Below are 27,553 nucleotides of genomic sequence, written 5' to 3'. Positions count from 1 at the left end.
AGACACGGAATGGACACGACTAGGACACGCGGAGACATGTATATGACATGGCAGGGTATAATTTGTAATTTTTTTTAAGAAAAATGGGGTACCTAATGTAATTTTAGAAGTTTAACTCTTTTGACTCTTTTGTCTGAGATTTTGAACTTCACTTTTTAATTAAATTTTATGATTCCATTATGTTTATTTTTCTATTTGATCATTGTAACGGCCCATTCTACCACATGGTATAATATTATCCGCTCTGGGCCTGAGCTCACACAGTTTTGTTCTTGGGCTTTACCCCAAAAGGCCTCATATCAATTAGAGTGACACACACATATATAAGCACTTTCCCTTTCCTTTTCCCAGGCAATGTGGGATTGTGCACCCGTAACTTGCCAGTGTGGTAACCTGTCAGTATCTCGCACCCGCCCACGGCACACCCGTCTATAGGGTTATCACAATCCACCCCCTTTGGAGGCCCAACGTCCTCGTCGGCACACTTCCGACTGGGTCAGGTTCTGATACCATTTCTAACGACCTACTTCACCACATGGTATGATATTGTCCGCTTTGGGCCTGAACCCGCACGGTTTTACTCTTGGGCTTTACTCCAAATTGCCTTATACCAATTGGAATGACACACCTACATATAAGCACTTCACCTTTCCCTTTCCCAGTGTACCCGTAACAATTGATGTAAGATTGTGTACCCGTATCTCGCCAGTGTAGTAGCCTATCAGTGTCCTGCACCCACCCACGACACACTCGCCTACAGGGTCATGGCAATCCACCCCCCTTAGAGGTCCGACGTCCCTGTCGGCACACTTCTGGTTGGGTCAGGCTCTGATACCATTTGTAACGACCCACTTCACCACATGGTATGATATTATCCGCTTTGGACCTGAGCCCGCACGGTTTTGCTTTTGGGCATTACCCAAAAAGACCTCATACCAATTTGAGTGACACACCAACATATAACCATTTCACCTTTCCTTTTCCCGAGTTATGTGGGATTGTGCACCCGTAACTCTCCAGTGTGGTAGCCTGTCAGTGTCTCGCATCCGCCCACGGCACACCCGTCCACAGGGTTATCACAATCATTCATCTCAGTACTGGAATTAAATAAACTTTTAGACCGTAACAAGAAAAACAGAGAGAAATCAGAACAATTATATTTGTGAATGTGTGTAAAATGTAAACTGTAAAGTTGTTGATAACTTTGGTTTGTTCTTAATTAATTGAAGTATTTATTTTATTACAGTATTTTTTTGGGGGATGTTAAATTTATGGTATTGTGGATTTTGAATATATAATTATATATATATTATTTTATAGGCGTATTCCCGCCATATCCGTGTCCTATTTTTTAAAATTTGCCATGTTGCCATATCCGTGTCGTATCGTATGTACCCGTGTCCGTATCTGTGCTTCATATGGTGGGGCTAACACTTAACCCATCTACACCCATTCGTTTTTCTATTCAGATCCGATATAAGACAAGTCTCATTTGTAACACTATAACGGGTGGACATTTGCCTACTAATCCAAAAGGGTAAACTATTGAATAGTGTTGTATAACCACCCATTTATACTTATTTTACTTATCATTCAGATCCAATGTGTGACGCCTCTAGCATTTTCCCCTACCCAAACTCGCAATGCCCTCGTTGCTGTTGAACCATCCTGCCTATCTGAAGTGACAACCTAAACACTTCCGTGACGTGTGCTTGGCGTGATACCGAATTAATAGCTGGATCTGATTCTGATACCAACTGTAACGAATAGGCGCTTACCTGCTAACCCAAAAGCTTAAGTTATTGGGCAGTGTTGCATACCCGCCCATTTATATTTATTTTACTTTTCATTCAGATCCGACGTGAGACACTTTTAACACTATCTATTAAGATGATAATTTGTCAAGTATCCATTAATCTCAACCTCACCCAACTCTCAATGGGATGGATTTTGGAAGGCTTGAGTAGAGTTTGCAAGTAAATGGGATAAAGTAGTTATAAAACCCGCAAACGGGGTTTGGAAAGGAAACTCCCAAACCGTCTCATCCTATCCATCCTGATGATTAGAGTTATAACTCGGGCGGGTTGGGTAGGTTAAAGGTACAACTTGAGCCTAACTCAACATATAATATGTTCAATTGGAGCCCAACCTTAACTCTACCTCCAACCATAACTACTCAATTCGGTTTAACCCATCATTCTTTTAAACTTGAGTTTACAACTTGGACTTAGATTCGGGTTAGAAAGTATGGTTAATTTGAGTTACCCACGTGCACAATGAACTTTAATATGATATTGAATTTGTTTAAAATTAAATTACTCATAGAAAAAAAAAAAAAAAAAAAAAACTTATTGCAAATTTATAAATTAAAAAATTATCCTAAACCTTAACATATAATAAATTAAGATTAAATAAAAGAAGTTGAAAATAAAAAAGGGGATCACAATTGAATATTATAGATAATGTATTTAAAATTATATATATATATATATATGGAGGGAAAAAACTCCCTCCAATAAGAAGCGTACACGTCATCACTACACATATCTACATTCCAAGGACATATAAGGCCCGTTATGCTTAAGCCCAAATTGAGTGTATTTTTAGCCCAAGACCATTGTTATTTGTCTTCCAACCTCCATCAAGGCCGAATCAAGAGGTCATCAGCCCAACTTGTTAATATTTAACATCCGGTCCGTTACTCAAGCCCAGCCGTATCAAAGTATGTTCAGCCCAATTATTCAAGAATGCACAAGTCCTACCAGTTGAAGGATTTACCGTAGAAGGAAAATTCTGAGATAGGAAGTTCTGTACAAGGCAAGTTCTATGTATGGAAAATTAGACAATGGAAAGAACTCTATTAGTAAAGAATGTTTATATAGAAAGAATTGGAGGACAAGCAAGGCGAGTCCTACCATAATTTTACAATCTTTTGTATATAAATAGAGGCTTAGACCTCCAATAGAGGGATAAAGCAATTCTACGCTTCGACATATATTGTTCTTATTTATTTTTACTATTGATTGAGTGAGTTGTTCTATTTTTCTTAATCATTATTGGTTGAGCGAAATTTTGCACCTACACTTTGGCGCCGTCTATGGGAATCTGATAAAAATATACTCCCACTTGTTCTTCAAATCAAATCCTTAGTCGTATCTGGAATGTCAAACGGAGAGTCAGCAATGAATCAACAGATAGAATTGATGCAAAAGATGCGAGAGGAGTTCTTGCACCAATTTGAGACACTCCAGCAAGCAAACGATACGAGTGTCGCCCAGATAGCTGCGCTTCAGCAGCAAACTCATACCCTGCACACGGCAATGGCCAGGCTAATGCCACAACCACCACCAGGCGATGCTGCAGCACCACCCCCCACCCAGAATTTACCTCCAGTTCACGAGCCTCCGCCCAATGGGACACCAGCCAACGGGGCTCGACCTAATGAGGTTCAGCAACAGCAAGGGACAAGGTCCGAGGCGGTTGCTTCGGATAATCTCCCGCGTCGCACACAGGACGAACAGGCCGAGTCCAACCATAGGCTTACAGTATGGTCCAATGGCGTTCCAGATGGCGCACTCGTATAAGATGCCTTCGACGAAAAGAAGCTATTAAGAGTTCAGACCCCAGCCGAGATGGCTAGAGAGCACAAGAACTCCTTGGTCAAGACCCCCTTTACTGACGATGTGTACCTTGTGGAGAGACCAAGGAAGTTCACTATACTATCCTTCACCCAATTCGATGGGGCAGGAGACCCCTCTCGGCATCTCAATCATTATGCGCAAAAGACGGCACTGGACGATCATAACGATCCGTGGATGTGTAAGGTTTTTCCTACCAGTTTAACCGGAGCAGCATTAGAATGGTTCAGGAACAGGCCACACAAGTCTATCCCTGATTATGAGACCTTATGCACTATGTTCTTAGCCCAGTATTGCGAAAATAAGAAGCAGAAGAAAAGTATCGCCAGCCTTCTCACCATAAGGCAAAGGAAGGGAGAAACTCTGCAAGATTTCTTATCCAGGTTTAACATGGAAGCCTCGAAGATAGCAGATTGCCACCCTGCCACGGCAATCGAAACATTTAAGTTGGCAATGATCCAGGGAACCAAGTTTCACACATCCTTGATCAAATATTCCCCCCCGGATATGCAGACTTTGAACGCTCTACATTCGGTTGGAGGAAAACGTAGCCCACCGTGCACAGCACGCTACCCTCGTCACAGTGGAAAACAAGTCTCGAGAGAAAGCTGCAAGCACAAGGATGCAGAAGGTTCCTCATGCTGCCACACAAGTCACCCAAGCGCCTGAGAAGAGGCAAATGACAGAGGACAGGCTTACCCCTCTCCGTACTACCTTAGCGCGCCTATTCCAAGAGAATAAGACGAGGTTCGCAACTCCTCAGCCCATGAAACAACCCTTGGAGCAGAGGGACAAAAACAAACATTGTGCCTACCATAGAGACTATGGGCATACCACCAATGACTGCAGGTCCCTTCAGCGACATGTAGAAAGCATGATAGCGAAAGGAGAGTTGGTGGAGTATCTCGCCACGAAGGAGTACGTAAAACCTCGGGAGGTTAACCCTCGACGGGTAGAGGGCGGTCAGATAAAGGTTATCCATGCCATACACGGAAGGTCAGAGGATGATGAAGAGTCTGAAGAGTTGTACAGATCCAGGCTGAGAGAGGCTTATAAGTTACGAAGATTGTCTTCGGTAAACACGGTTGCACCAGGCAGCATCAACATTGGATTCGGTAACAATGATCTGTCTAGAGTCCAGCGCCCGCATGAGGACCCCTTGGTCATTAGCCTCCTAGTAGCGAATTATATGATCAGGAGGGTGCTGATAGATCCGGGAAGTAGCGCCAACATCATTACAAAAGCAGCCTTCGATCAGCTGGGGGTTTCACCATCGTCCATCAGGCCAACTTCCAGCCCCCTAATGGGATTTGATAGTACTAAAGTGAATCCGCTTGGGGTGATCGATCTATCCGTTACTGCAGCAAAGAGGACTTTGAAGGAGAACTTTGTTGTGACGGAGATTCATCCATCTTATAACCTCATAATGGGGAGAGGTTGGATCCATCGTATGAACGGAGTCCCCTCTACCCTTCATCAAGTAATGAGGTGTTTATCCCCAGATGGCAGAGAGGTCATCGACCTCTGGGGAGACCAGGTTGCTGCAAAAGAATGTTACATGCTAACGCTATATGAAGCAAAGAAGGCGTCGAAATCACCTTAGCCAGAGGCGAATCCCAAAGACGCAATCAAATAGCAGTTACAGTACCCTCTGCCCAAGTATCTCAAGGCAGAGGAAGAAGCCGAGGCTGAAGCACCTACCGAAGAGTCCCTCGAAGCTTTAGAGGTAGTCCTCGGAGACCTTCAGAAGGTCACCTACATTAGCTCATCTTGCACAGCCGAAGAGAAGGAAGCATTGATCAGGGTCATTCGGTGCAATTCGGATGTCTTTGCCTGGGATCACTCGGACATGGTGGGGATCGATCATACGGTCTCCTGCCATAGTTTGAGGGTTAACCCAGAATTCAGGCCAGTCAAGCAGAGGCACCGACAGTTCGCACCTGAACGGAATCGCATAATAGCCGAGGAAGTAAATAAACTATTACAAGCAGGATTCATTCGAGAGGTGCAATACCCACAATGGCTCTCAAATGTAGTAGTTGTTCAAAAGAAGAATGGGAAATGGAGGGTATGCATAGATTATACCAACCTTAACAAAGCTTGCCCAAAAAATAGCTTCCCTCTGCCCAAGATTGATCAAATGGTGGATGCTACGACAGGTTATGAGAGGTTCACATTCCTCGATGCATACTCCGGCTATAATCAGATTCCTATGAATCCTGAAGATGAGGAGAAAACCGCTTTCATCACAGAGACGGGCACTTACTGCTACAGAGTGATGCCCTTCGGCCTAAAGAACGCCGGAGCCAGCTACCAGCGACTTGTCAATAAAATTTTCAATAATCTACTGGGGAATACAATTAAAGCCTATATCGATGACATTGTGGTCAAAAGTATACGGAAAGAGGATCACCCGAAGCACCTCCAGGAGGTCTTTGATACTCTTAAGAGGTACAATATGAAGCTGAACCCCACCAAGTGCTCCTTCGCCGTCTCTTCAGGACAGTTCCTTGGGCACATTGTAAATAAAAGAGGAATAGAAGTAAGCCCAGCTCAGGCAAAGGCACTCATACAGAACCAAGAGCCAAAACCCGCAAGGAAGTGCAAGTTCTAACTGGCCGAGTTGAGGCCCTCAGCCGGTTCATATCCCGATTATCTGATAAGTATAAACCTTTCTTTGATGCTATTCGATCCAAAAACAAAGATATGTGGGAACCTCAGCAGCAGGAAGCTCTCAATCAATTGAAAAGCTACATGACAAAACCCCCAATCCTTTCTGCTCCAACGCCCGGAGACACTCTCATCCTATACTTGGCAGTATCAGCTATAGCAACAAGCGCAGTGTTGATCAAAGAAGGAGGCAAGATTCAGCATCCAATCTTTTACACAAGCAAAACGATGACGGATGCTGAGACACGGTACAGCAAGACGGAGAAGATAATCCTGACGTTAATTTATGCCAAGAGGAAACTTCGACATTACTTCGAATCTCACAGCATAGTGGTACTTACAAACCACCCTATACGGGCAATCCTAGCTAAACCAGACTTGTCTGGTAGAATTACAAAATGGGCTATTGAACTTAGCTCTTTTGATATCACCTATGCACCAAAGGTATCTCACAAGGGGCAGTCAGTAGCGGATTTCCTACTGGAATATGAAGATCAATCTGAGGAGCCGACACTTCAAGAGTCGTACTGGGAGTTACGGGTTGATGGCTCTTCCAACCAGAAAAGAGCAGGGCCCGGGATTGACATTACAACACCCGAGGGTACCAAGCTGCAGCAGTCAATTTGGCTAGATTTCCCAGCTACTAATAACGAGGCCGAGTATGAGGCGTTGCTTGCCGGACTTCGGTTAGCTCAACAGCTACAGGTACGGTGCTTAAAAGTTTTTAGTGACTCACAGCTTGTGATCAATTAAGTGACAGGGCACTATTATCCCAAGGAGGAACGTACGAAGTCATACAAAGATGCTGTAGAGAATGCCATCCGGGAGTTCGATCAAATCGAATTCCATCAGGTACCACGAGATGAAAATGCCGAAGCAGATCGATTGGCCGCAGCCGCATCATCTTCAGACGAAGAGTTGATTCGGCTTGTTCCAATCGATGTCCTCGAAGAACCTAGCATTAATCCCCGGCAAGAGGTGATGGTGATCCCGGAAGTTCCACGCGAGCCATGCTGGATTGATCCAATTGAGGCCTACCTCAAGGAGGGAGTTCTCCCAAATCAAAAAGCTGAGGCAAGGAAGCTTAGGCTTACCGCGGCTAAATACTCAATCATCAATAACCAGTTATACCGAAGGTCATTCTCCGGTCCTTATCTCAGGTGTTGAACCCCTACTGAGGCCTCACAATTCTAAAATAAATTCATGAAGGAGATTGTGGAAATCACTCGGGAGGAAGATCCCTGGCACACAAAATTCTAACCTAAGGCTATTTTTGGCCATACTTGGCTCGGAATGCCGAAGAATACTCAAGAAGATGTGACAAGTGTCAGCGCCATGGTCCAATAAAGCATCAACCTGCCGAAGGTTTGCACGCCATGGCTAATCCATGGGCGTTCGCCCAATGGGAGATTGATGTAGTAGGACCGTTACCCAAAACCGTAGAAAAAAATGAGCATGTGCTTCTGGCTACGGATTACTTCACTAAGTGGGTGGAAGCTGAAGCCTTCTCTAGCGTCACCCACGAAGAAGTAAAGCATTTCATTTGGAGCAACATTATTTGCCGGTTTGGGGTACCAAAAGTCATCGTAATGGACAATGGTAAGAACCTCGATAACAGAAGTACAAGAAAGTTCTTTAACGAACATGGAATCCTGCAAAAATTGGCTGCAGTTAGTCATCCACAAGGCAATGGGCAAGCTGAAATAACTAATCGCACGATATTTGGGTGCTTAAAGAAAAAATTAGAGAAATTGAAGACAAAATGGTACGAGAATCTCCCCCAAGTGCTCTGGGCCTATCGAACCACTCCAAGACGACCCACGGGAGAAAGCCCATTTGCTATGGCATATGGATCCGAAGTTGTCATTCCTACCGAGTCAATAATCCCAACCCTTCGGACATCCTTGGTACTGGAAGGGAACAATGAGCAACAACTCGAACATAGCCTTGATCTTGTGGACGAGAAGAGAAATGCCGCAGCAATTCGGCTCGCGGCATACCAACAGCAGGTGTGTAACAGTTATAACAAGCGTGTCCGGTACCGTAGGTTTTTGGTAGGCGATTGGGTTTTGAAGCAAGAGACAGCTCATGTAAAGAAACTGGAACCTAATTGGACCGGACCCTACAGGGTTACCGAAGTAGTGGGGAAAGGAGCATATCGTTTGGCCGAAGCTGACGGACGTCCCATTGCGCGTCCTTGGAACGCAATACACCTTAAAAGGTATTTCCATTAGATAAGTTTGTCAATTTTGCTACAAATTCTTTACAAATAAGGCTGAGTACGTCCACAGTTAGCCAAACTTTTCTTTATTTTGCTTCTATATTCAGTACAATTCTACTCTATTTATTTCTTTCTATAAAAATGGGGACCATACTACTGATTATGCAACTTTTATGCATGCGTCGCATTAGGCAATTTTTATGCATGCCAAGTCGCACTATGCAATTTTTATGCAAAGCAATGTTAGAAGCAAGCTGTTAAAAAGCATTCGTCACAATGATTTTTAAGAAAAAAACATGAGTTATGGCCTATGGTTAAAACTTTCTATCCCACATCGGATAGAAATAGAAAAAAAATGCGGTTAATATATGCGTAGTCCACTACATTTGGTTGCCAAGAAGGGAGTATCAATGGAGGAGGAAAGTCTCCAAAGTCAACAAATAGGAAACTTCACAGCCACTGTTACTCACTTTCTTGGCCTCTTATCATTTTTGAATCATCGGCCTCATGATAAGTTGTTTGAGAAAAAAAATATAAACAAACTTCCCCTCAGGCTCAGCGCCGGGGAGTAGTTCATTCGCCTCGGACCCTAATTGTCCGGCTCGGCAAAAATCTCGCCTCGGACCCTAAGTGTCCGGCTCGGCAAAACCTCCCTTCAGGCTCCGCGCCAGGGAGTATTTAATTCGCCTCGGATCTAAGTGTCCGAGAATAGCTTCGGACCCTAAGTGTCTTATTCAGCAATATTCCTCCACGACTCAGTGCCAAGGAACAATTCACCTCGGATCCTAAGTGTCCGAGACAGCTTCGGACCCTAAGTGTCCTATTCAACAATATTCCTCCACACTCAGTGCCGAGGAACAATTCGCCTTGGATCCTAAGTGTGAGACAGCTCCGGACCCTAAATGTCCTATTCAGCAATATTCCTCCACACTCAGTGCAGAGGAACAATTCGCCTCGGATCCTAAGTGTCCGAGACAGCTCCGGACCCTAAGTGTCCTATTCAGCAATATTCCTCCACACTCAGTGCCGAGGAACAATTCGCCTTAGATCCTAAGTGTCCGAGACAGCTTCGGACCCTAAGTGTCCTATTTAGCAATATTCCTCCACGACTCAGTGCCGAGGAACAATTCGCCTCGGATCCTAAGTGTCCGAGACAGCTTTGGACCCTAAGTGTCCTATTCAGCAATATTCCTCCACACTCAGTGCCGAGGAACAATTCGCTTCAGACCTCTGGTGGCCGGATCAGAACTTTTTCCTCCGGACTCCAAGTGTTTAACACCCTGTGGATATGGATATATCATAAGTTCATCATGATCCACCCCACATCAGGAACACACGAGAAAGAAAGAGTATGTATACGTTTACTACAGGCAAGTCAAAGGCAAGAAGAGTTCACTTAACAGTTAGATCATTGTCCATATGAATCATCCTGAGATATCAATCAAACTGTCAAAAGGATCTCCTTCTTCCCATCATCCTTACTTTTTTTCGGATAGCATAAATCCGAAGCATAAAGACAATGTGTTTTGTTTGTCATAAAAACATTACCAGTCAGAAAAGTATGAACAATATCAAAAACATACAGCAAAAACAAATCAGGTATTAAAAGCCTAAAAATTATATTTATTATCCTAAATATACTGTCAATAAAATACATGGTTCTACTTCCTCTTCGGATTGAAGGGAGTAGATTCAAAAGCATCCACTACAGTAGGACTTGGGGTAGGAGGAATTGAAGCCGCAGGGGCAGAAGAGCTAGGAGTACCCTTCAGGTGCGCCTTCACCATCTCGGCAAAGCGGATTTTAGCTTCCAAAGCCTGTGGCCCTTCATCATATGGGAAGTGCATCCCCACCTGCTTGTCAAAAGCGTTCGGATCCATTGTCCTAGGGCCTGAGCCCTGATTATAACCAGACCGGAAAGCTTTAGCACTAGCCAGGTGTGCCAGACAGGAGTAGCGCCCCTGCATTTGCTTCCCCGCCTTGAAGCAAGTAGTAAGAGCCTCGGTCAAGCGTTGAATTTCGGCCTGAAGAGAATCCACCTTAGCCTCAGAGGCAGCCAACTGCCTCTTATACACATCCTTGGCTTCAGAAGCTATCTTCAGATTGGTAGAGGCAGTGGTGGCTCTCTTCTCTGCATTGTCAAGATCCTTCTCCAGCTTCTTGATGGAGAGGGATTGGGCTTCAGCAGTGGCGCAGAGGGCCATGGTGTGGTATAGACCCTGTATAACAGAGGAACATATATGAGTATAAACGGAAACATAAGTAAGCAAGAGTGACATAATTCTGAAGGAGCAATACAAACCTCTATGGCCCGGACCGGGGCAGAGGGGAGTAGCTGTTCCAATCCCATTTGGCTGATGGCTCCCTCATCCTTTGGGAGCCACATTCCTCGGGCCACAGCCAGTGCAGCTGAAGGGTCTGTGATCACAGAATCCTCTGAATGCAGGACTGACTTGTCAGCCCTGGTGAAGGAAGGAGTCCAAGGAGCCCCAGTTTCAGCCAGAACATATGCCCTGACTTCATCTTCAGGTTCGGCCTCTCCAGCCTTTTTCCCTCTGCTTTTAGAAGGGACCTTGCCCTTGCCAGAGGATGGGGGGTTAGGGCGAGATTTCTTCATTGGTGGTTCCTCAGCCTCCACCTCACCCTTAGTAGACCTAATAACGACCAAGGGTTGGGCATCTTCGGCTTGCTTTTTTAAAGTCTCAGCCCTCCGTATCTCTTCCTCAGTCATGGGGAAACTATCAAAGGATGGTAGAGACAGATCCATGAGGTCTGCAGCAACAGCACTGGAGGCAATATCCTTGAGGTTTGAAGAAGTTAGCAGGTCCTCGATAGGCGAGGGGTCACTCCAGACTCGTTCCTCAAGAAAAGAAAGTCTGTTCCTTACTGCGGAGGATGGGAATGTAGTTGAAAAAACACCAAGAAACTCATAAGTACGGCGAAACATTAAGACTTGGCAAAGAAAACAGCCAGAACACTTGGTATGAAAGGAGGTTAAGTATTCTATACCTAATTTCCCGAACTTGCGCGGGATGGGGAGCGTAATTGATTGGGGCACGAACCATTTTCCTTTAACTATATAACCATCATTTCTTTCCACTTCTTCTCGGATGAAGGAAGGTTCGTGCATATCCTCTGATGAAGGGGAGAGGTAAAAAAGAAGCGACCAGGCTCGGTCCCATGCTTAGATATATTATAAGTAAGCAGAAGGTCGGCAAAGGTCAAATCCAGAGCCTCTAATTTCCGGCGCACCAACAGTGCCGAAAGGATGCGAAAGAAATTATGATTTGCCTGAAGGGGGGCAAGACCTAATTTGTTGAAAACTAAATGATAAAAGGGGTGAAGAGGGAACCGGAGGGCGCTAAGATGCCCGACCGAAAGAAGCAACTCACTCTCTTCAATTCCCTCACCGGAGGTAAAATCGGCACCCTCGGGATATTCTACAATTTCTACTCCCTCAGGAATATCAAATTCTTCCATTACCGAAGCAACAGAGAACTTGATGCGGCGAATAGAGATGATTGCTTTCCTCTCTTCATGAGAAAGAACATTATCAGAGCCTGAGGTGGATGTCTCGGCTGGAAGGGGGGAAGTACCTAATTGATTCAACGAAATACGGTCTGTAGAAACCCTAGGAGGGGGAACCCTAATGCGAACGGGGGAAGATGAAGGTGTGGATTCAGAATCCCCAATGTCTATACGCTCGTGAGTAGATGAAGTACTCATAATGAAAGATTGAAGAGAAAGATGCGGGAAAAAACTAACCTGACAAGGCGATGGAATGAAGAACGCAGGAGTGCAGCTAAGGCGAATGTAACTCTTGCAAAATCTTGTACGACGGAGTAATAATGAAATTCCTCGAACCGTCTCTGAAGCAAAGTAAAAAACCGGTTCCAATTCCCTCTTTAATAGGAGCCGTCGCCCAATTAAAAATGAAATTTGGGGCAAAGTGTGGAGGGAAAAAACTCCCTCCAATAAGAAGCGTACACGTCATCACTACACATATCTACATTCCAAGGACATGTAAGGTCCGTCATGCTCAAGCCCAAATTGAGTGTATTTTTAGCCCAAGACCATTGTTATTTGTCTTCCAACCTCCATCAAGGCCGAATCAAGAGGTCATCATCCCAACTTGTTAATATTTAACATCCGATCCGTTACTCAAGCCCAGCCAGATCAAAGTATGTTCAGCCCAATTATTCAAGAATGCACAAGTCCTACCAGTTGAAGGATTTACCGTAGAAGGAAAACTCTGAGATAGGAAGTTCTGTACAAGGCAAGTTCTATGTATGGAAAATTAGACAATGGAAAGAACTCTATTACTAAAGAATGTTTATATAGAAAGAATTGGAGGACAAGCAAGGCGAGTCATACCATAATTTTACAATCTTTTGTATATAAATAGAGGCTTAGACCTCCAATAGAGGGATAAAGCAATTCTACGCTTCGACATATATTGTTCTTGTTTATTTTTACTACTGATTGAGTGAGTTGTTCTATTTTTCTTAATCATTATTGGTTGAGCGAAATTTTGCACCTACAATATATATATATATAAATAATATTAGAAATCGGATTCGGGTTGCTAGCACCACAACCCAAGCCCATTCCGGATTGAGATTTTTCAACTCAAGTCCAATCCTACTTGTAAAAATGATTGCCCAAGCCCGCAAAAAATTGAGTTGTGTTCGGGTTGCCCAATTAAAGTTACAACCATATATATATTTATTTACTAAAAATATAAGTTATCCTTCTTTTATTTATTATTTAAAAAAAAACTATATCCATTTTTTTTAGGGCAACACGGCACTTGTTTCATAATGATTCATCAAATGTGCTATACATTTTTTTTTTTTTTTTTTTTTTTGGGTAAATAAATGTGCTATATGCTTAAGAGTAGTGTTATTGCGAGAGCGCTCTCACAAAAAAATTAAAAAGCTCGCACTTATAAGCCACGCAATTAATTAAGAAAGAATCATTTGTTTTTTCTCTCTTCTCTCCATATTCCCTCTTACTATCTCTTGGTTAACCCTCAACCAATTTGCCTGACATATTAGATTCCCGTAAGTTAGACTTTAGCTATCATATTCGCGACACTATTTCATTATATTTTTTCGCATTTTTGAGCTTCGGAATAACCTAATCCCAAAAAATTTATGTGTTATTTAATTATATTTTGTTTTTTTTTCTATTTTTATGTTTTTGAGCTTTGGAATAGTCTCATCCTAAAAAATTTGTGTTCAAATTAAGAGAGAGCAATAGACAGATTGGTTAAGGGTTTATGAAGAGAGAGAAGGAGAGAACGAAGGGAGAGAAAAAAAAAAGCTTGTTTTGTTTACTTAATTGCAAAGTATTATTTCTTAATTAATTCTTTCTCAAAATTTCTAAAAATATGAATTGTGTGACTTATAAGCACGAGTTTTTTTAGATTTTCTACTCTAATCTCTATACTTAATTATACATAAAAAAAAGCCCGAAAAAAAAAAAAAAAAATTCTAAGATGGAGCAATGCCGGGTCAAATACGAAATGACAGGGTGGTGATGGGGCTTCTTCCTAAAAGAGGACAAGGATGGCGATGGACTCTCGGTCATTTTGCTTTTTGAGGACTAATGGTGAACCAAACGTTATTCCTATGCTTCGTTCGAGAAAGGCCAGAATGCTCAAATAAACTTTTCATAGGAAAATAATTGAGCAGCCGAAACTACTCAACAGATCGAAAAAAAAAAATAGCTGAAGGAACAAGTTTCTTCTAGTCCTTATTAATGAGTCCCACTTTAGTGCGTCTAAAAATGCAGCAAAAAAATAGATTCAGGTTAATTTTGATTCACAAACTAATGCATTATATATCTACCTTCTGTGGATCGATGGACAGAAACTCACGAGCCTTCAGAGGCAAATGATCTCCTCCACAGTTGATCATACAAAGCATAAACGACACCGTCGGATACAGGCCAGTCTCACTCAGTCCACCAGGGATAGTGACAGCATCAGGTATGGATCCAGCTGTCAGCCTCAGGAACTTATGTTATTTACAGTTGACTTTTCTTGTTCTGTGCCAGCTGTCTTCATCAGATTTCTTAACTTCTTTGGATGTTTTTATTTTATTTTATTTTATTTTTATTATTATTATTATTATTTAATGTTGTTGCTGGCCCTAGTACATTTATTTATTTATTTATTTTATCTATAAGAAGTTTTGTAGCTTTTTTACTCTTTAACCCAAAAAAGAAAATAACAACAATAATAAATAAATAATTCACAATAATAATTCTATCTACCACCTTCGTGATAATAAAGTGGTTGGAACTTAGAAGTTGATTATTGGTACTGCCCTTTAAATTATAAATAATAATAATAATAAAATAATTATGGGTACATATATATATCATTTCTTTCTTCTTCTTTTTTTAATAAAAAAATCTGTCATATCAAATAACTCACCTAGTCGAATGCAGTGTGGACTCTTGAATTTTAGATCTTCAGCTTTAAACTATTAAGATACCACCAGACTAGATAATGATTATCAGTGTTATGATTTGAGACTTGAGAGCATGATCAATTCTATTGTACGTAGGTACCCACTGGCCTTTTATGAGAGTATACAGTTCCAATATCAGAACTCTGCAAGACAAGCTTTTCTCATCTCAGCTGATGATACACCAAATATATGAAACTAGAAACAAGAACTTGAAACCCTAACCCTAACCCTAACCCTAACCGAAATATATATTAACTCTTCATAGTTTCTGATATAACTAACGCATTCCCTTCTCGGAAAGCGATATATGGATCAAGTTTAACAGAATACTTTGAACTTGTTGGACCATATTTAGACAATTTTGGTCCCAGCATAAATGCACATTAGTAGGGCTTGGTTGAACACAGTTTCACTCAACACGCAGAGCCTTTCAATAATTTTTATGAAAGATGAAGCTACCTAACTCCATTACTAGCGAATTAAATCTCCATCAAATGCCATTCTTTTTTTCCCACCTAACTACTCCAGAATTAAACGATTTGAGCTCAATAAATTGGCAATTTAATGTAACTCTCATTCATTGGAGATGAAGAATTGATGATCATCAAACCTACCACTTTGGCTGTCCCCACTACTAGTTATTTTAGTCTTTATGATCATGTAGATGTATAATTCAAGTGCCTTAATGTAGAGATAGACTAATTCAACCTCCACCACATGGCCATTGTGCTCCCAAAACAGGAACTTTCCAGTGAAAGCTTGAAAGCTCCAAATACATTTTACCATAGATACATATAACCTTCAAATGTATCATCATATTTAATTGCCTAGATGTTTTTGAAAAATATCAGACCTGAAGTGTGTATATATATACACACACACAAATATATATGCATGGAATTTTACATGTTCAGTAATATTACAATAGAATTTCATTGCAACAAATAATTCTCTTTCTCACCTACACAGTATAAAAATAAAAATAAAAAATAAATAAAATAAACCTACATATATAGTTAATTAAAAGAAATCATTAAAATATCTGTTTTGTATTTATTACTAATTTTATTAAGAGAAGGCCATTTTAAGCTAGATAAATCTTCACATGGAGAAATGGAAAGAAGAAAAACTACAGATTTTTTTTTTTTTTTTTTGTTGGGTGAGAATATGAAATAATGCAAGCAGTTTGCATCATCTCCTTTCGTACGAATTTAGTGTTGTTTTCAATAATTTGGCGGCTTTTTCCATTGTAAACATCAAATTTATTATGTTTGAAAATGCTTCAATAGTCATAATCATGCTCTCCATGATTGAACTACGATGATTTGATTGTTCGTTTATTTTTAGCTAAGACTGCTTCCTAAAAGGGGATTAAGGTGTCTTTATCAGTGTAATCATTGTTTGTCACATTTGTGTTTTCATGTTGGCATCAGTACAGTACGTACTACAATTAGGAACATTGCGATTGATCTATACATGAGAACCACCTAATTAAAGATTCCAACTAAAATCATGAAATGATGGATCTTTCATTATCTCAACTGAAGTGAGGAATTATATTGTACTTGTGTTAAAAATTTCCAGTAGTTCATATATTGTCAAACTCCATTAGTCTTTAATAACCAATACCTTCATTACATCAATAGAACTTCATATATAGATACACACACACACACATGCATATTATACCTAGGAATATTAATGATACACGTATGTGCAAAAAAACTTAATTATGCAGGAAGTTTTTGAATAAAAAATATATATTATACAGTAAGTTCTTACTAGCTGTATAGCACACTTTGACACTGCTCTCCTTTCTCTTCTTATGTCCATATAGCAAAGGAACCATCTTTAATTTATTTTCCTATTAATTAATTCTTAAGAAATTTTTACTACTTCAACTAGAAAGGTTTTTCAGCTCCCACGTAAAGATAAAGAAAAAAAGCAAGAAACAAATAGGAGGCTTGCAAGAGTTTTGAGTTTCAAAAATATCATGTGCATGTGACATGTGTATCTTTCATTCTTTTGGTTCTTGTTTCTATTTGAGTTGAGCCCCTTAGCTGGACTCCCCCCAATAAAGAGGCAATTGATACCAATCACCTGGCTAGTAAAAGCAAGAATATATATATATGTATCTAACACCGAATCCAATCCAAAAATGAAGGTAGATAGTTAGGGCAAGAGTTAATGGAACTCAGTTCATTTATTTTCACTCCAGTTAATTCATCAATATATACCCTTGTAAGGAACTGTTATTTCAACAACCTAAAAAAGGCTTCGTCTACATGTGATACAATCTCCCCTAATAATATTACCCTTCAAGAAAAAACTTCCCTAATATTGTTAATTAGATTATTAGATGTATCTTCTATTCAAAATATTGTTTAATTAGTTTGCAATATCATGTTATTCCTACCTTAAAATTTGGACTATATATATGTTTTCACCGGTGATGACATACATTATATTGCATATGTGGTACATTCTTATTGTGACACGTTATATTTGATTGTCAATAAAAAAATACTGAAAAGAAAAATAAATAGAAGAAGAATGGCCCATTTCATCTTTGGTTGACTTCATTATCTTTTATATTGTATTGGTTGGGTAAGTCTAGCTCATTAGTGAAGATCTAAGTATTGTCATAAAATTTTTGTTGCCAGGGAACTCAACCTAACACATTCCACAAAATATATATCAGTAGTTGAGCTAAGAAGACTATAATATTGCATATATATGTAAATCCTCTTGAAATTTTATTAATATTTCTTCTTTAACATAGAACATAAGAGACAACCAACTTAATTTATATATGTATATTTGATTGTCAATAAAAAAATAATGTTGAAAAGAAAAATAAATGGAAGAAGAATGGCCCATTTCACCTTTGGTTGGCTTCATTATCTTTTAAATTGTATTGATCATAATGTGTCATATGTGATAGCTCATTAGTGAGGACCCAAGTATCGTCCTGAAATTTTTGTTGCGAGAGAAACTCAACCTAACACATTCGGCAAAATATATATTAGTACTTGGAAGACTTTAATATTGCATATATATGTAAATCCTCTTGAAATTTTATTAATATATCTTTTTTAACATAGAACATAAGAGACAACCGACTGAATTTATATATGTATATATAGAAGGAGGCTTGTAATTTTGTAATAAATGAAATGTATATTTGAGGGTAACATTTACAACCCTCAAGTAGTACAGCGTTGCACTACTTTGTAAAATTTGACTCGATGCGCGCAGTGAAAAGGACAGCACATGGAATCTCCCTAGTCCAGGGTGAGAATCGATCACCATGTGTGAATATTCTAGAGCTCTATCATTAATTCCCATTTAGAAGTTCCTCAATCATTTGCAGTGCCATCTTTTCTTCTTCATCCATCCCATTTTTCACAACCACTTCCCGCCCTGACGACGACGAAGACGACGCTGCTGCTTGCGCTTCCACCGGCGCTTCTTCCTTCAGCTCCTCCGCAGGCAGTACTACTACTTGTTCGTTGATCTTCTTCCCCAGCTCCACCGTCATCACCCAGTTCGAGTCGGAGCTTTCCCCTGCTCGCTTCTGCCATACTCCGATGTGGGAGCTCTGTGTGTCCAGCCTTAGGCAGGTGAGAGATGGTGATGGATTTTTACAACACTTGCGGAGCTTTGCACTGAGGATGTTTGAAAGAGCAGTCTTGGATGATGATGGGGTGGAGCTTTCGACACCGGCCTGAACCCCGGTCGCCGGGAAGTTTGTTTTTGCATTCCGGCCACTCATCAGTATCGCCGCCTCATCGTAGGCTCTAGCTGCCTCCTCCGCTGTCTCGAAAGTCCCTAGCCACACCCTTCTCTTCCTGTGACAGAGCCGGAAAACAGAAAAAATAAAAAATTAAGGACAATGTAGTACGGAAAGATAAATTGGATAAGATTAATTAGTCAGATTTAACCAAAATCTCCCAATCCAAACACAGGGACAGGGAGTTAGGGGGAGTGATCAGTCCCATCCCCGCCACATTCCTCAACGTGCAATATTATAAGTAACATGAAGTAGAAATACAGCATGTATTATATATATATATATATATATATATATATTTCTAGCTAGTTTGCTCGTGCGTGTATGCATATTCATAGATATAGAGAGAGAGTACAGTAGAGGGTGGCGAATCTCAGAAACCCAAGAGCCCCAGTGGCGTTGCCTGACGCCTCTGAACTTCTTTGACTGTACCATGATTGTCAGAGAGAGAAAGACTAGAGCTGAAAATACGGGAGGTGTTTGATCAGGAACTCCTGATGAGAATGGAAATATAAGGGGGTGAATTACATATGTAGGACTACATTTATAACTGTTGTCGGTGAGTTAGTACAGCTTTTTGAGTCTTCTCTAGTTAGTTACCCACTTACCCTTTTGCTTGTGGTCCTTGACTGCATGTATCCTCGGTCCATGTGACCCACCCACGGAGCCCTTGAGGAGTGGTGACCCACCCATGGAGCCCTTGAGGTAACTCCCTCCCCCAAGCCACCCTTGAATCTTGACCCTCCTCTCTCTCTCTCTATATATATATACATACACACGTGTGTGTATTAATATATTGCATTTGGTAGAATGGCAGCCTGGCCGGTGTATGGTGATAAAATAATGGCGGCGACCATTTTTGTGCGACTGTACCGCGCGCACTACGAGAACAAGGAATAGATGGAAGAGATGAATAAAAAGGCCCGCACTAGCCCATGTTAGAAAATAGAAGCCCATAACCACAAATGCCTTTCTTTATTGCGCCTTTTTTGGGCTAGACCCAATCCGATTTCTTAGTTTGTCCAAGAATCAACTTTTTCCAATCCATTAAATATTTAGTCGATCAATCTAGTTACTGCAATAAAGTCCAATTTAATCATAGTAATTAAGATGGAATTTAAGAGAGAGAAGATTAAATGATTTAGAGAGGGAGAATTGTGGAGGAGGAGAGGGCTGTGGATATTCTAGGGAAGTGTATTTTCTTAGAATGTCAGGAGAAAAGGAGCAAAATAAGGCATTGGTTCTTGCTTTTAGTTGGGTGGGATTTGGGCGGGCTAAGATTAGCATGTACCAAAATCTAAGGCTCTAACACCTTAGTTTGTGTCAAGTCTAAGTCTTGAAAAACCTATCGCTTCTCAGCCCGCGTCATACTGTGCGAGTTTCATAGGTTTTTTGATTTCTTGAATCATCCTAGAGTTTAATAATCTATTAACAAATAAACATTAAAAGAAAATAAAATTTTACGTTTACCTACCTAAACCTTTAAAATGTGTAAAAAAATAAACTTTCTTATGGCATAGCATGATCTCATATGATAAATCAATGATTGATTATACTATAAATAATCTTATAAACTATTCTTATATTTTCGAGTTCTTTTGGTTTTTTTTTATTTTTTATTTTTTGAGTTTCTAAGACTTTTGTCTAAATACCGTCAAAAAAAAATTCGTTCGGCCTGTTTAAACTCAATCCTATCTCACAATCTCAAGTACCTCACACATTCCCGTAAAACTTTGGGGGTGATAATTGGGTTACTGGGGTTTGTCCCACGTTTTGAAAAATTATTAGATGATCTTGATCTATTTAATATTTGGTAGACTACTCTAATTAAAGTTAACGGTGGGATTTATTTGTAATATAGTAAAACACTCGTGGTTTCTGTTTTTTTTCAATCCGAAAAGTCTGAATTTAATTAGTCAAGAGTAACTTTGAAGGATGAATTTTTTTTTATGAATAAATCTGCTTATTGGTAGTGCCAAGAGGAAGTGTGATACCAATTGAGTAGAATAAAAATATAATAATACCAAATTTTATTATTATTTTTTTTAAAAAGAGAAGGATGTGGAAAATTGTATTAGTATACGAATTAAATTATTGAGTTGTAATAAAACTATGGAAAGAGTAATATAACAAAGATTGATGACTAATTTGGTGAGCTTCACAAAGGATAAAAAAAAGTTCCCAAACAAGCAATAAAGATGATCCAGTTAAAATATATAAACACGAAAATTAGAGTTCGTTGATACCAAATACCATTGAATATTCTATATAAACAGATTCTTATGTTATTATATAAATAATAGAATTGAATTTGAGTGGACAACATAAATGCAAGCTAGAATAATGAATATATTAAAAGTGATATTCTATATAACCATTATTAAACCAGCTAATGTACATGAAATAGGGTGTTGGCTTTAAAAAAAAAAAATAGAAAAAAAAATCATGTAATGGAAATATGAATGTTGGAATAGAATATATATGTACAACAATAAAAAAGAAAAGAAAAGAAAATTTACGAGACTAAAAACATAACACTTAAGCGTTAGAGCACTAACTGTTTACCAAATTTTACCAAAAGCTGAACATAATTTTGGCGCATTAATCAATAGGTAAAATATGAGAAATTCTTAAGATAATATACACAATTATATTACATTATATATTTTTAGTAAATAATTTATTTATGCATTTCTTTTAAGACAATAGTAGATTCTAGTGACTGTTGATGTGGTCCAACTACAAATATACAAATAATTAATAATCATAAAATTATAAAAATAATTAAAAAAAATAATAATTTTTTTAAAAAATTAAATTCAGTCACCCTTTCAATTTTGTTATTTATCATTTTTTTATTTATTAATTTCCTAATTTTGTAATTACGAACCAGTATTAAAATCTTGTACTTTATTTTACTTTTATTATATTTTTGTCGATTAATCTCAATCATAAAAATAAAAAATTCACGCACCCCACGACCAGTGTATCTTTGTTCACTTTGCGAGCGCGAGTGCGTGAGGATTTGCGCGTGACTTTAGCCTTTAGGTGGTGACCGACCTGACCTCGTTCCCCTCTCTTGCCTCCTCCATCCATCGTACATCGTCATTCGTCGTACAACACCATTGGACACACAAATACACACACACACACACATATATATATTATTCTCAACAATCAAAAATCTCCGATCGCTGTTTTTAGCTATGACCCTTGTTGATTGAATCCTCCTCGGTCGTACTTAATCATCTTCCTCTTCAATTAAGGTTTGCGTTTTGCTTGTTCTTTAATTTTTGGATTGAGAGACCAACTCCAATTAGGGTTTCCTAAGTTTTCAACTTGATTCCCCAATTTGGGTTCTTTCCAATAGTTCGTTCCTAGTGTGCTTTCTGTTCCGTTAGCTTATGTGACGAATTTGGGGCCACAACGTATTATCATCACTGCAAGTTTTGGTGGAGGACCCAATTGTGTAGTACTGGTAGCATTGGCCCAACGCAAATTAGTTAACCTTCAATCTCTTGCTGTAGTGCACAGCCTCAGGTAATTCAATTTCCGCTAGCAAATTTTTGAGTAGTTTTACTGATTTTCATTGGGAATTTTTTCCTTCTTTTTTGTTGTTTTATTGCAATTTGAGATATATGGTGCATTATCCATGTTTGATCGTGGCATTATTTATTTTTGTGATTATATTCTGCATTTCTTTTGTCAATCGTTTGGACTCAAAATGTTATTTTCTGGTGTTGGGTATTCTTCATAAATTAATTTGGCTCCTTTAAATTCTGCACAATGTTTGAAATGGTTATGTTGGTTGCATATCACTGGTTGGAAGTGAGAAATTCTACTTGGTATCTGAAAATACTGATTGTTGCGAGATGTCATGTGGGTATGATGGTCGGTGGGTCATTATGAGACTATTTTCTAATGTCTTTTTTGGTTCCTACTCATCCAACTCTTCTCTTCTTTGTAATCTTTAAAATTTGTTCTCCCCATTCCTTCTCCACCTGTGGTGGTGTTTAACCATTTGATTAGTTCTTCCCCACACGCTACCTTACTTATCCAAGTGTCGATGAGCTGAATGAGTGTACTTGGTCATGTGCAGTGTTGTTAAAGGCGCACCTAGGCTCCAGGCGTAGTTCTAGCGCCTGTTGTCATCCTAGGCTCACTGATGTTTACTAGGCGCGCGCCTGGGTTGCACCTCGTCCTATTTGTCAGGCGCGCCTCGCTGTTTTTTGTTTTTTTAAAATGATTATTCTATCTCTTAAGCCAAAAAGGGTACTTTTGGCAACTTAATAAACAAATAATAAAGTCTTAAGCATGTGAGAGAAGGATCTTTTGTTCAAAAGAATAAACAAATAAGAAAGTTCAAGACCGAACATAGAAAGAGTAAGACTGTGAGACGAACGACAAAGCTCTAGTGGTAGTGACGAACGATGAAGCTATGTCAGTTCTTTCTTCTTCTTCTCTCTCCTCTCTTCTCATCTTTGTTTACTTATTTCTGTCCTTCTAGTTCTCTTCTCTGCCTTTTTTTTTTTTTGGGCTCTATTTTTTTCTCCTTTTTCTTCTTTAACACTTTCTCTCTCTTCTCATCTACTTCTCTCTCTTCATCTACTTCTTTTGTCTCTGCGTCTTTTTTTTTGGCTCTATTATTTTTTTTCTTTTCTTGTTAACAGTTTTTTTAATAGATTTATTTCTTTTTGTACTCTGTTTTGCCTTTTAGAATATTGATATGACTTGTGAGATATGAATGCTATTATGGTAGTTTAAAATTTCAATTGTGCACCTCACTTCAGTCAGGCGTGCGCCTTGCCGTGCGCCTCGCGCCTAGGCTCCAAAGGACCTCTAGCACCTTGGTGCACCTTGAGCCTTTAATAACACTGGTCGTGTGAGAAACCTCAAAACTCATGTGCATAGATTCTTGGGCTGACCTCACTGCTTGACTTCATCACGCATCTGTAGCATATTATTTCTCATAAATGTTATTTTCCAATCTCAAGTTGTGGAATCGTACCATTTTGAAGATCTTTGCTCCTTTGATCTATCCTTTGTGGTTACCTTAATTCCTGTCATGCGGTGTGCTAAAGCTCGACTCTGTTAGAAGACAACACAAAGTTAGCAGGTTGATCTGACTTTAATTGTGTTTCTGTCGTAATCGTGTAGTCGGGTTTGGAGAACCGTTTTGTCCGATCTGACCAGTTTAAATTTGTTTGTTAAAACTGTATAAAGGAATTATTTATAAATTATGCAGGCATATTTTACAATTCATAATTGGTGAAACTCTAATTCATAAATGTTCAAGCCATCTACATGTTTTTAACTTTAATTTTTTAGTTTGGGTTCATGCTTGATATTTGCATTTAGTATTCAAGAAAAGAAAATATTAAATAGGTTATTATACGAGTCATGTCCTGTCATGTCATAGATTACATGAGTTACAGGTTACACGACACATTCTGAACTATTTTTTAAACAAATGATTCAAGTCATATTGTGTTTCCTGTTAAAAAGGTGGGTCATCCCATAACAGGAGTTCTTGACATGAATAATAAGAGGATTTGTGTTCAGTTTAAGATATATACCTGAATTTCTTGTATCAACATGACATGAACATGACTTTTTAACAAGAATTGTCACTTTTACCGTCATGTGTCATAAGGCAGCAAGTTGTGGTCACATTTTTTATGGATTGAACAGTTTTGGCAACCACTCTTGGGATTTGTTCTATCTTGAAGTGTGAAAATGCATAATAATTGATGATGGATTCGTTGGTGAACCTTTTGAAATTTCCCAGTTCTAACTTTTTATTGTATTTTCACAAATTCTGGTAATACTGGTATGAAATTTGAGAGTGATATTTGAAACGTTAGTTGAAATTTATTTAAAACATCACTTTTAATCCGTGTTCAGTTTTTTGCTGCAGCCAATATCACTTGTGTAGTGGCTACCCATCTTTAAATCTCATAACCTTAGGAATTATGCCAATTTTACCATGACTACCCTCATTGACATTGCCATTGCCATTGCCACTGCTGCCACACCACCATCATAATTGGAACCACCAGTATAGTACCATTATCACTATCAGTGTCGTAATTTGATCCACATACATCGTTTAGAAATTTAAATTTAGTGGAAAAGAGAAAAATTGACTTAAATTTTGAGGGAAGTGAAATACCAATGGAAGGTGTGTGTGTGTTTTGTGGTGTGAATTATATAGAGAGAGTACTATTTTTCCCTTTTATTGAGCTTAAGATTTTAATTAAGTTGCCTTTATTATCATTTGGCATGATAACAATGTAACAAAACTATATATCCACAAATATATATATATATATATATATATATAGAGTACTAATCTCTTGCTCCCTATGGAGCAAGAAAAATCTTTCGCACTTTTTATAGTGACCATTAGATTAAATCTAATTATCACATTCCAAACCCACTTATATGCTTTCCTTTTAATATAAAACCACTATCATTATTTCTACTTTCCAAATTTAATATTTACCAATACAATTAATTATAACAATAAAAGGTAAGTACTAAAAAAATCCTTAATTCACAATAAGAGATTCAAGGAAAAATATAAAATCTTGATTTGTATCCAAGGACCAATTAAAAATTGAAATATTGGATTATGGAAATTTCGAAGCAATTTGAATTGGATTATACTTCCAATTGAATGAGTATAAGGAAAGGATCCATGGATGAAGATAGAAAAATAGATTTCTAATCGTAACAAAATCTCCAATTTTTGAAAAATTTGAAACAAAATTGCTATTAAACAATGACTTTTGGCCTGAATGACCCATAATTGACTATCCTTTACCAAGGTTATTTTTATTGAACATTAAATATTCCTAGTATAATAAACATTTAAAGTCATGTAAAATGTTGTATCCACATAGTTCATTTCTGATCACATGATTTATCACAAATTGATGGACTTTTCATAATTTATTTCAAGAATATTGTATTTCTTGTTCTTAATTTTTTGAAATGAATCCTTAAACTCCAATTTCAGATGAGCTTTGGACATCTAACTTTTTTTAAATTTAGTTATCTTACAGGTGACTTGAGTTTGTGATCTTTTTGTGGGATTATTTGGATAGTGGACGGAGTTGCCATGTTTGTTTCTGCCTTTCCCTTCCTTTAACATTACTCTTGAAATGGATCATATTACCATTCTTCAATGTTGTATAGTGGTCTTTGCTGCACATTACTAAACCATCGTAATCGGTTTTCTCTCTGTGTTACTTCAACCATCTCACAAATGGGTTTATATATATTTTTATCCTTTTTGTTTAGCATATGTGTATATTTGTAATGAGTAAGGCATAATTTTCAATCTGCAAATACTCATAATTTTCATAAAGCACATATAGAAGTTGAGACAAATTCTTTTCCAAAATAGATTCATCCAATGTTATGCTCCATCATGTCAAAGGCGACACTTGCGTTCTTATTCTTTCTTTTCTTTTCACTTTTAGTAACTCATATCATCGGACCACATTGATAACAAAGCATTTGCTTCTTACTAACTTGTATAAAACTTATGCTTGAAGTGATGAGAAGACACATAAAAGTAGGCTTGCACGCATAAATCCTCTTTCTTTCATCTTTAACAATCTTATGGACTCTACATTACCCACGAGAGGAGCGAGTTGCAGACTCGAGACCCAATCACATTGTTTTTCTCACATGGAAACTGAAGAAAGAGACTTCTACAAATGACCTCCATCTAACTCTGTGCACTACTTATTTTTTAATGTTTCTTTACTCTCGTGTCTATATTGTTTAAATAAACAATATAATAAAATATAGTAGGTGTATGACAAGTAACCTTTGGAATGTGTGATGGTTTTGTACCACCAAAGGCTGTAGCCTGGTGGTACTTCCTCACCTTTCCAAGTAGAAGGTTAAGGGTTCAAGTCCCCATAGGGGGCAAAGTGGGTGTGAGTTTCTTGCCAATTGGAAAAAATAAAGTGATGGTTTTGTTGTTTGAGATCTGAACCGTAATGACCATTAAATTTCCAATATAATGACAAATGTGTTTGTACTTTGTATATAGCTTTATTAATTTGGTAGTGTACGTGAATGTTCAAGTGAGACGTGTTTGCATGAATAAGGAGAATATAACAGCCTTTTAGGCATTAAAGTGGAGAAAAAGGCTGCTGAATGGACCCCTCATCTGTGCTCCATGGCAGGTATAATACCCACAATGGTTTCTTCCACTGCTACCAACCTACTTTCATATACAAGGTGACTTGTCGCGTCATCAATTTCTCTTTTGACTTGTAGCTCTTTTGACTTGTATAAGGCGTGGAACACACTTTTATATAAGTCTTAATACTCACATATAATTTATATTGTCAATTTGCACTTGTTGTCATGTTTGTTTTTTAATATAATACATTTTTAATAAGCTGTATTTTTTTCATAGTATATATAGTTTACGAAAATACTGGTCTTAAAAAAGTAAAGGAATGTTTTTCTTGAGTGTAGTAGAGCCTACTAAAAAGCGTGTGTATAAGGGTTTTATGTGCACTTAATTGAATGCATCTTGCATGGGATAAAATAAGGATTCATGGCTAAAAAAGTAACTTGGTAAAATTGGCGTACTCAATTTGAGAGCTTGACTATCATCATATACAAGATGAAAATTACAAATCTGGAAAGCCAATAAAATCATATCAGAATAAAGAGAATAAAATCAAATCAGAATAAAAATAAAATCCCTAAACATTAGCCTATA

General features: G+C 38.6%; 2 protein-coding genes across 2 annotated transcripts in view; one reads left to right on the top strand and one right to left on the bottom strand.

Annotated features, from left to right (window-relative positions):
- Positions 1–18,074: 18,074 nt before the first annotated feature.
- Positions 18,075–19,289, bottom strand: LOC132284556 (ethylene-responsive transcription factor WIN1-like). Its single transcript, XM_059786666.1, has 2 exons — positions 19,157–19,289; positions 18,075–18,859 (listed from the first exon to the last, which is right to left on the bottom strand). The coding sequence occupies exons 1-2, from the start codon at positions 19,234–19,236 to the stop codon at positions 18,346–18,348; spliced, it is 594 nt and encodes a 197-aa protein (XP_059642649.1). The 5' UTR covers positions 19,237–19,289; the 3' UTR covers positions 18,075–18,345.
- A 2,528-nt stretch (positions 19,290–21,817) lies between these two features.
- The window catches only part of LOC132285166 (histone acetyltransferase HAC1-like), a 32,413-nt gene continuing 26,677 nt past the window's right edge, over positions 21,818–27,553 (top strand). The window contains exons 1-2 of the mRNA XM_059787331.1: positions 21,818–22,067; positions 22,203–22,341. The gene's annotated coding sequence lies outside the window, so the exon portion shown is untranslated. The remainder of the gene's footprint in view (positions 22,068–22,202; positions 22,342–27,553) is intronic.

The sequence above is a fragment of the Cornus florida genome, unplaced genomic scaffold (assembly GCF_030987335.1).
Source record: "Cornus florida cultivar Cherokee Brave unplaced genomic scaffold, ASM3098733v1 CherokeeBrave_3.0.0_Hap2_Chr11, whole genome shotgun sequence".
In the NCBI taxonomy this organism is placed as follows: Eukaryota; Viridiplantae; Streptophyta; class Magnoliopsida; order Cornales; family Cornaceae; genus Cornus; species Cornus florida.
Note: the sequence above shows the minus strand (reverse complement) of the source record. Positions and strands in the feature narration are given on the sequence as shown.

What these genes read in the sequence shown, in the direction of transcription:
- LOC132284556 (XM_059786666.1), bottom strand. Translation starts at nt 19,236, where the DNA reads ATGGTACAGTCAAAGAAGTTCAGAGGCGTCAGGCAACGCCACTGGGGC. An exon ending in GAGATTCGCCACCCTCTACT is followed by an intron (nt 18,860 to 19,156) that starts GTACTCTCTCTC and finishes GCTCTGTCACAG; the next exon opens with GAAGAGAAGGGTGTGGCTAG.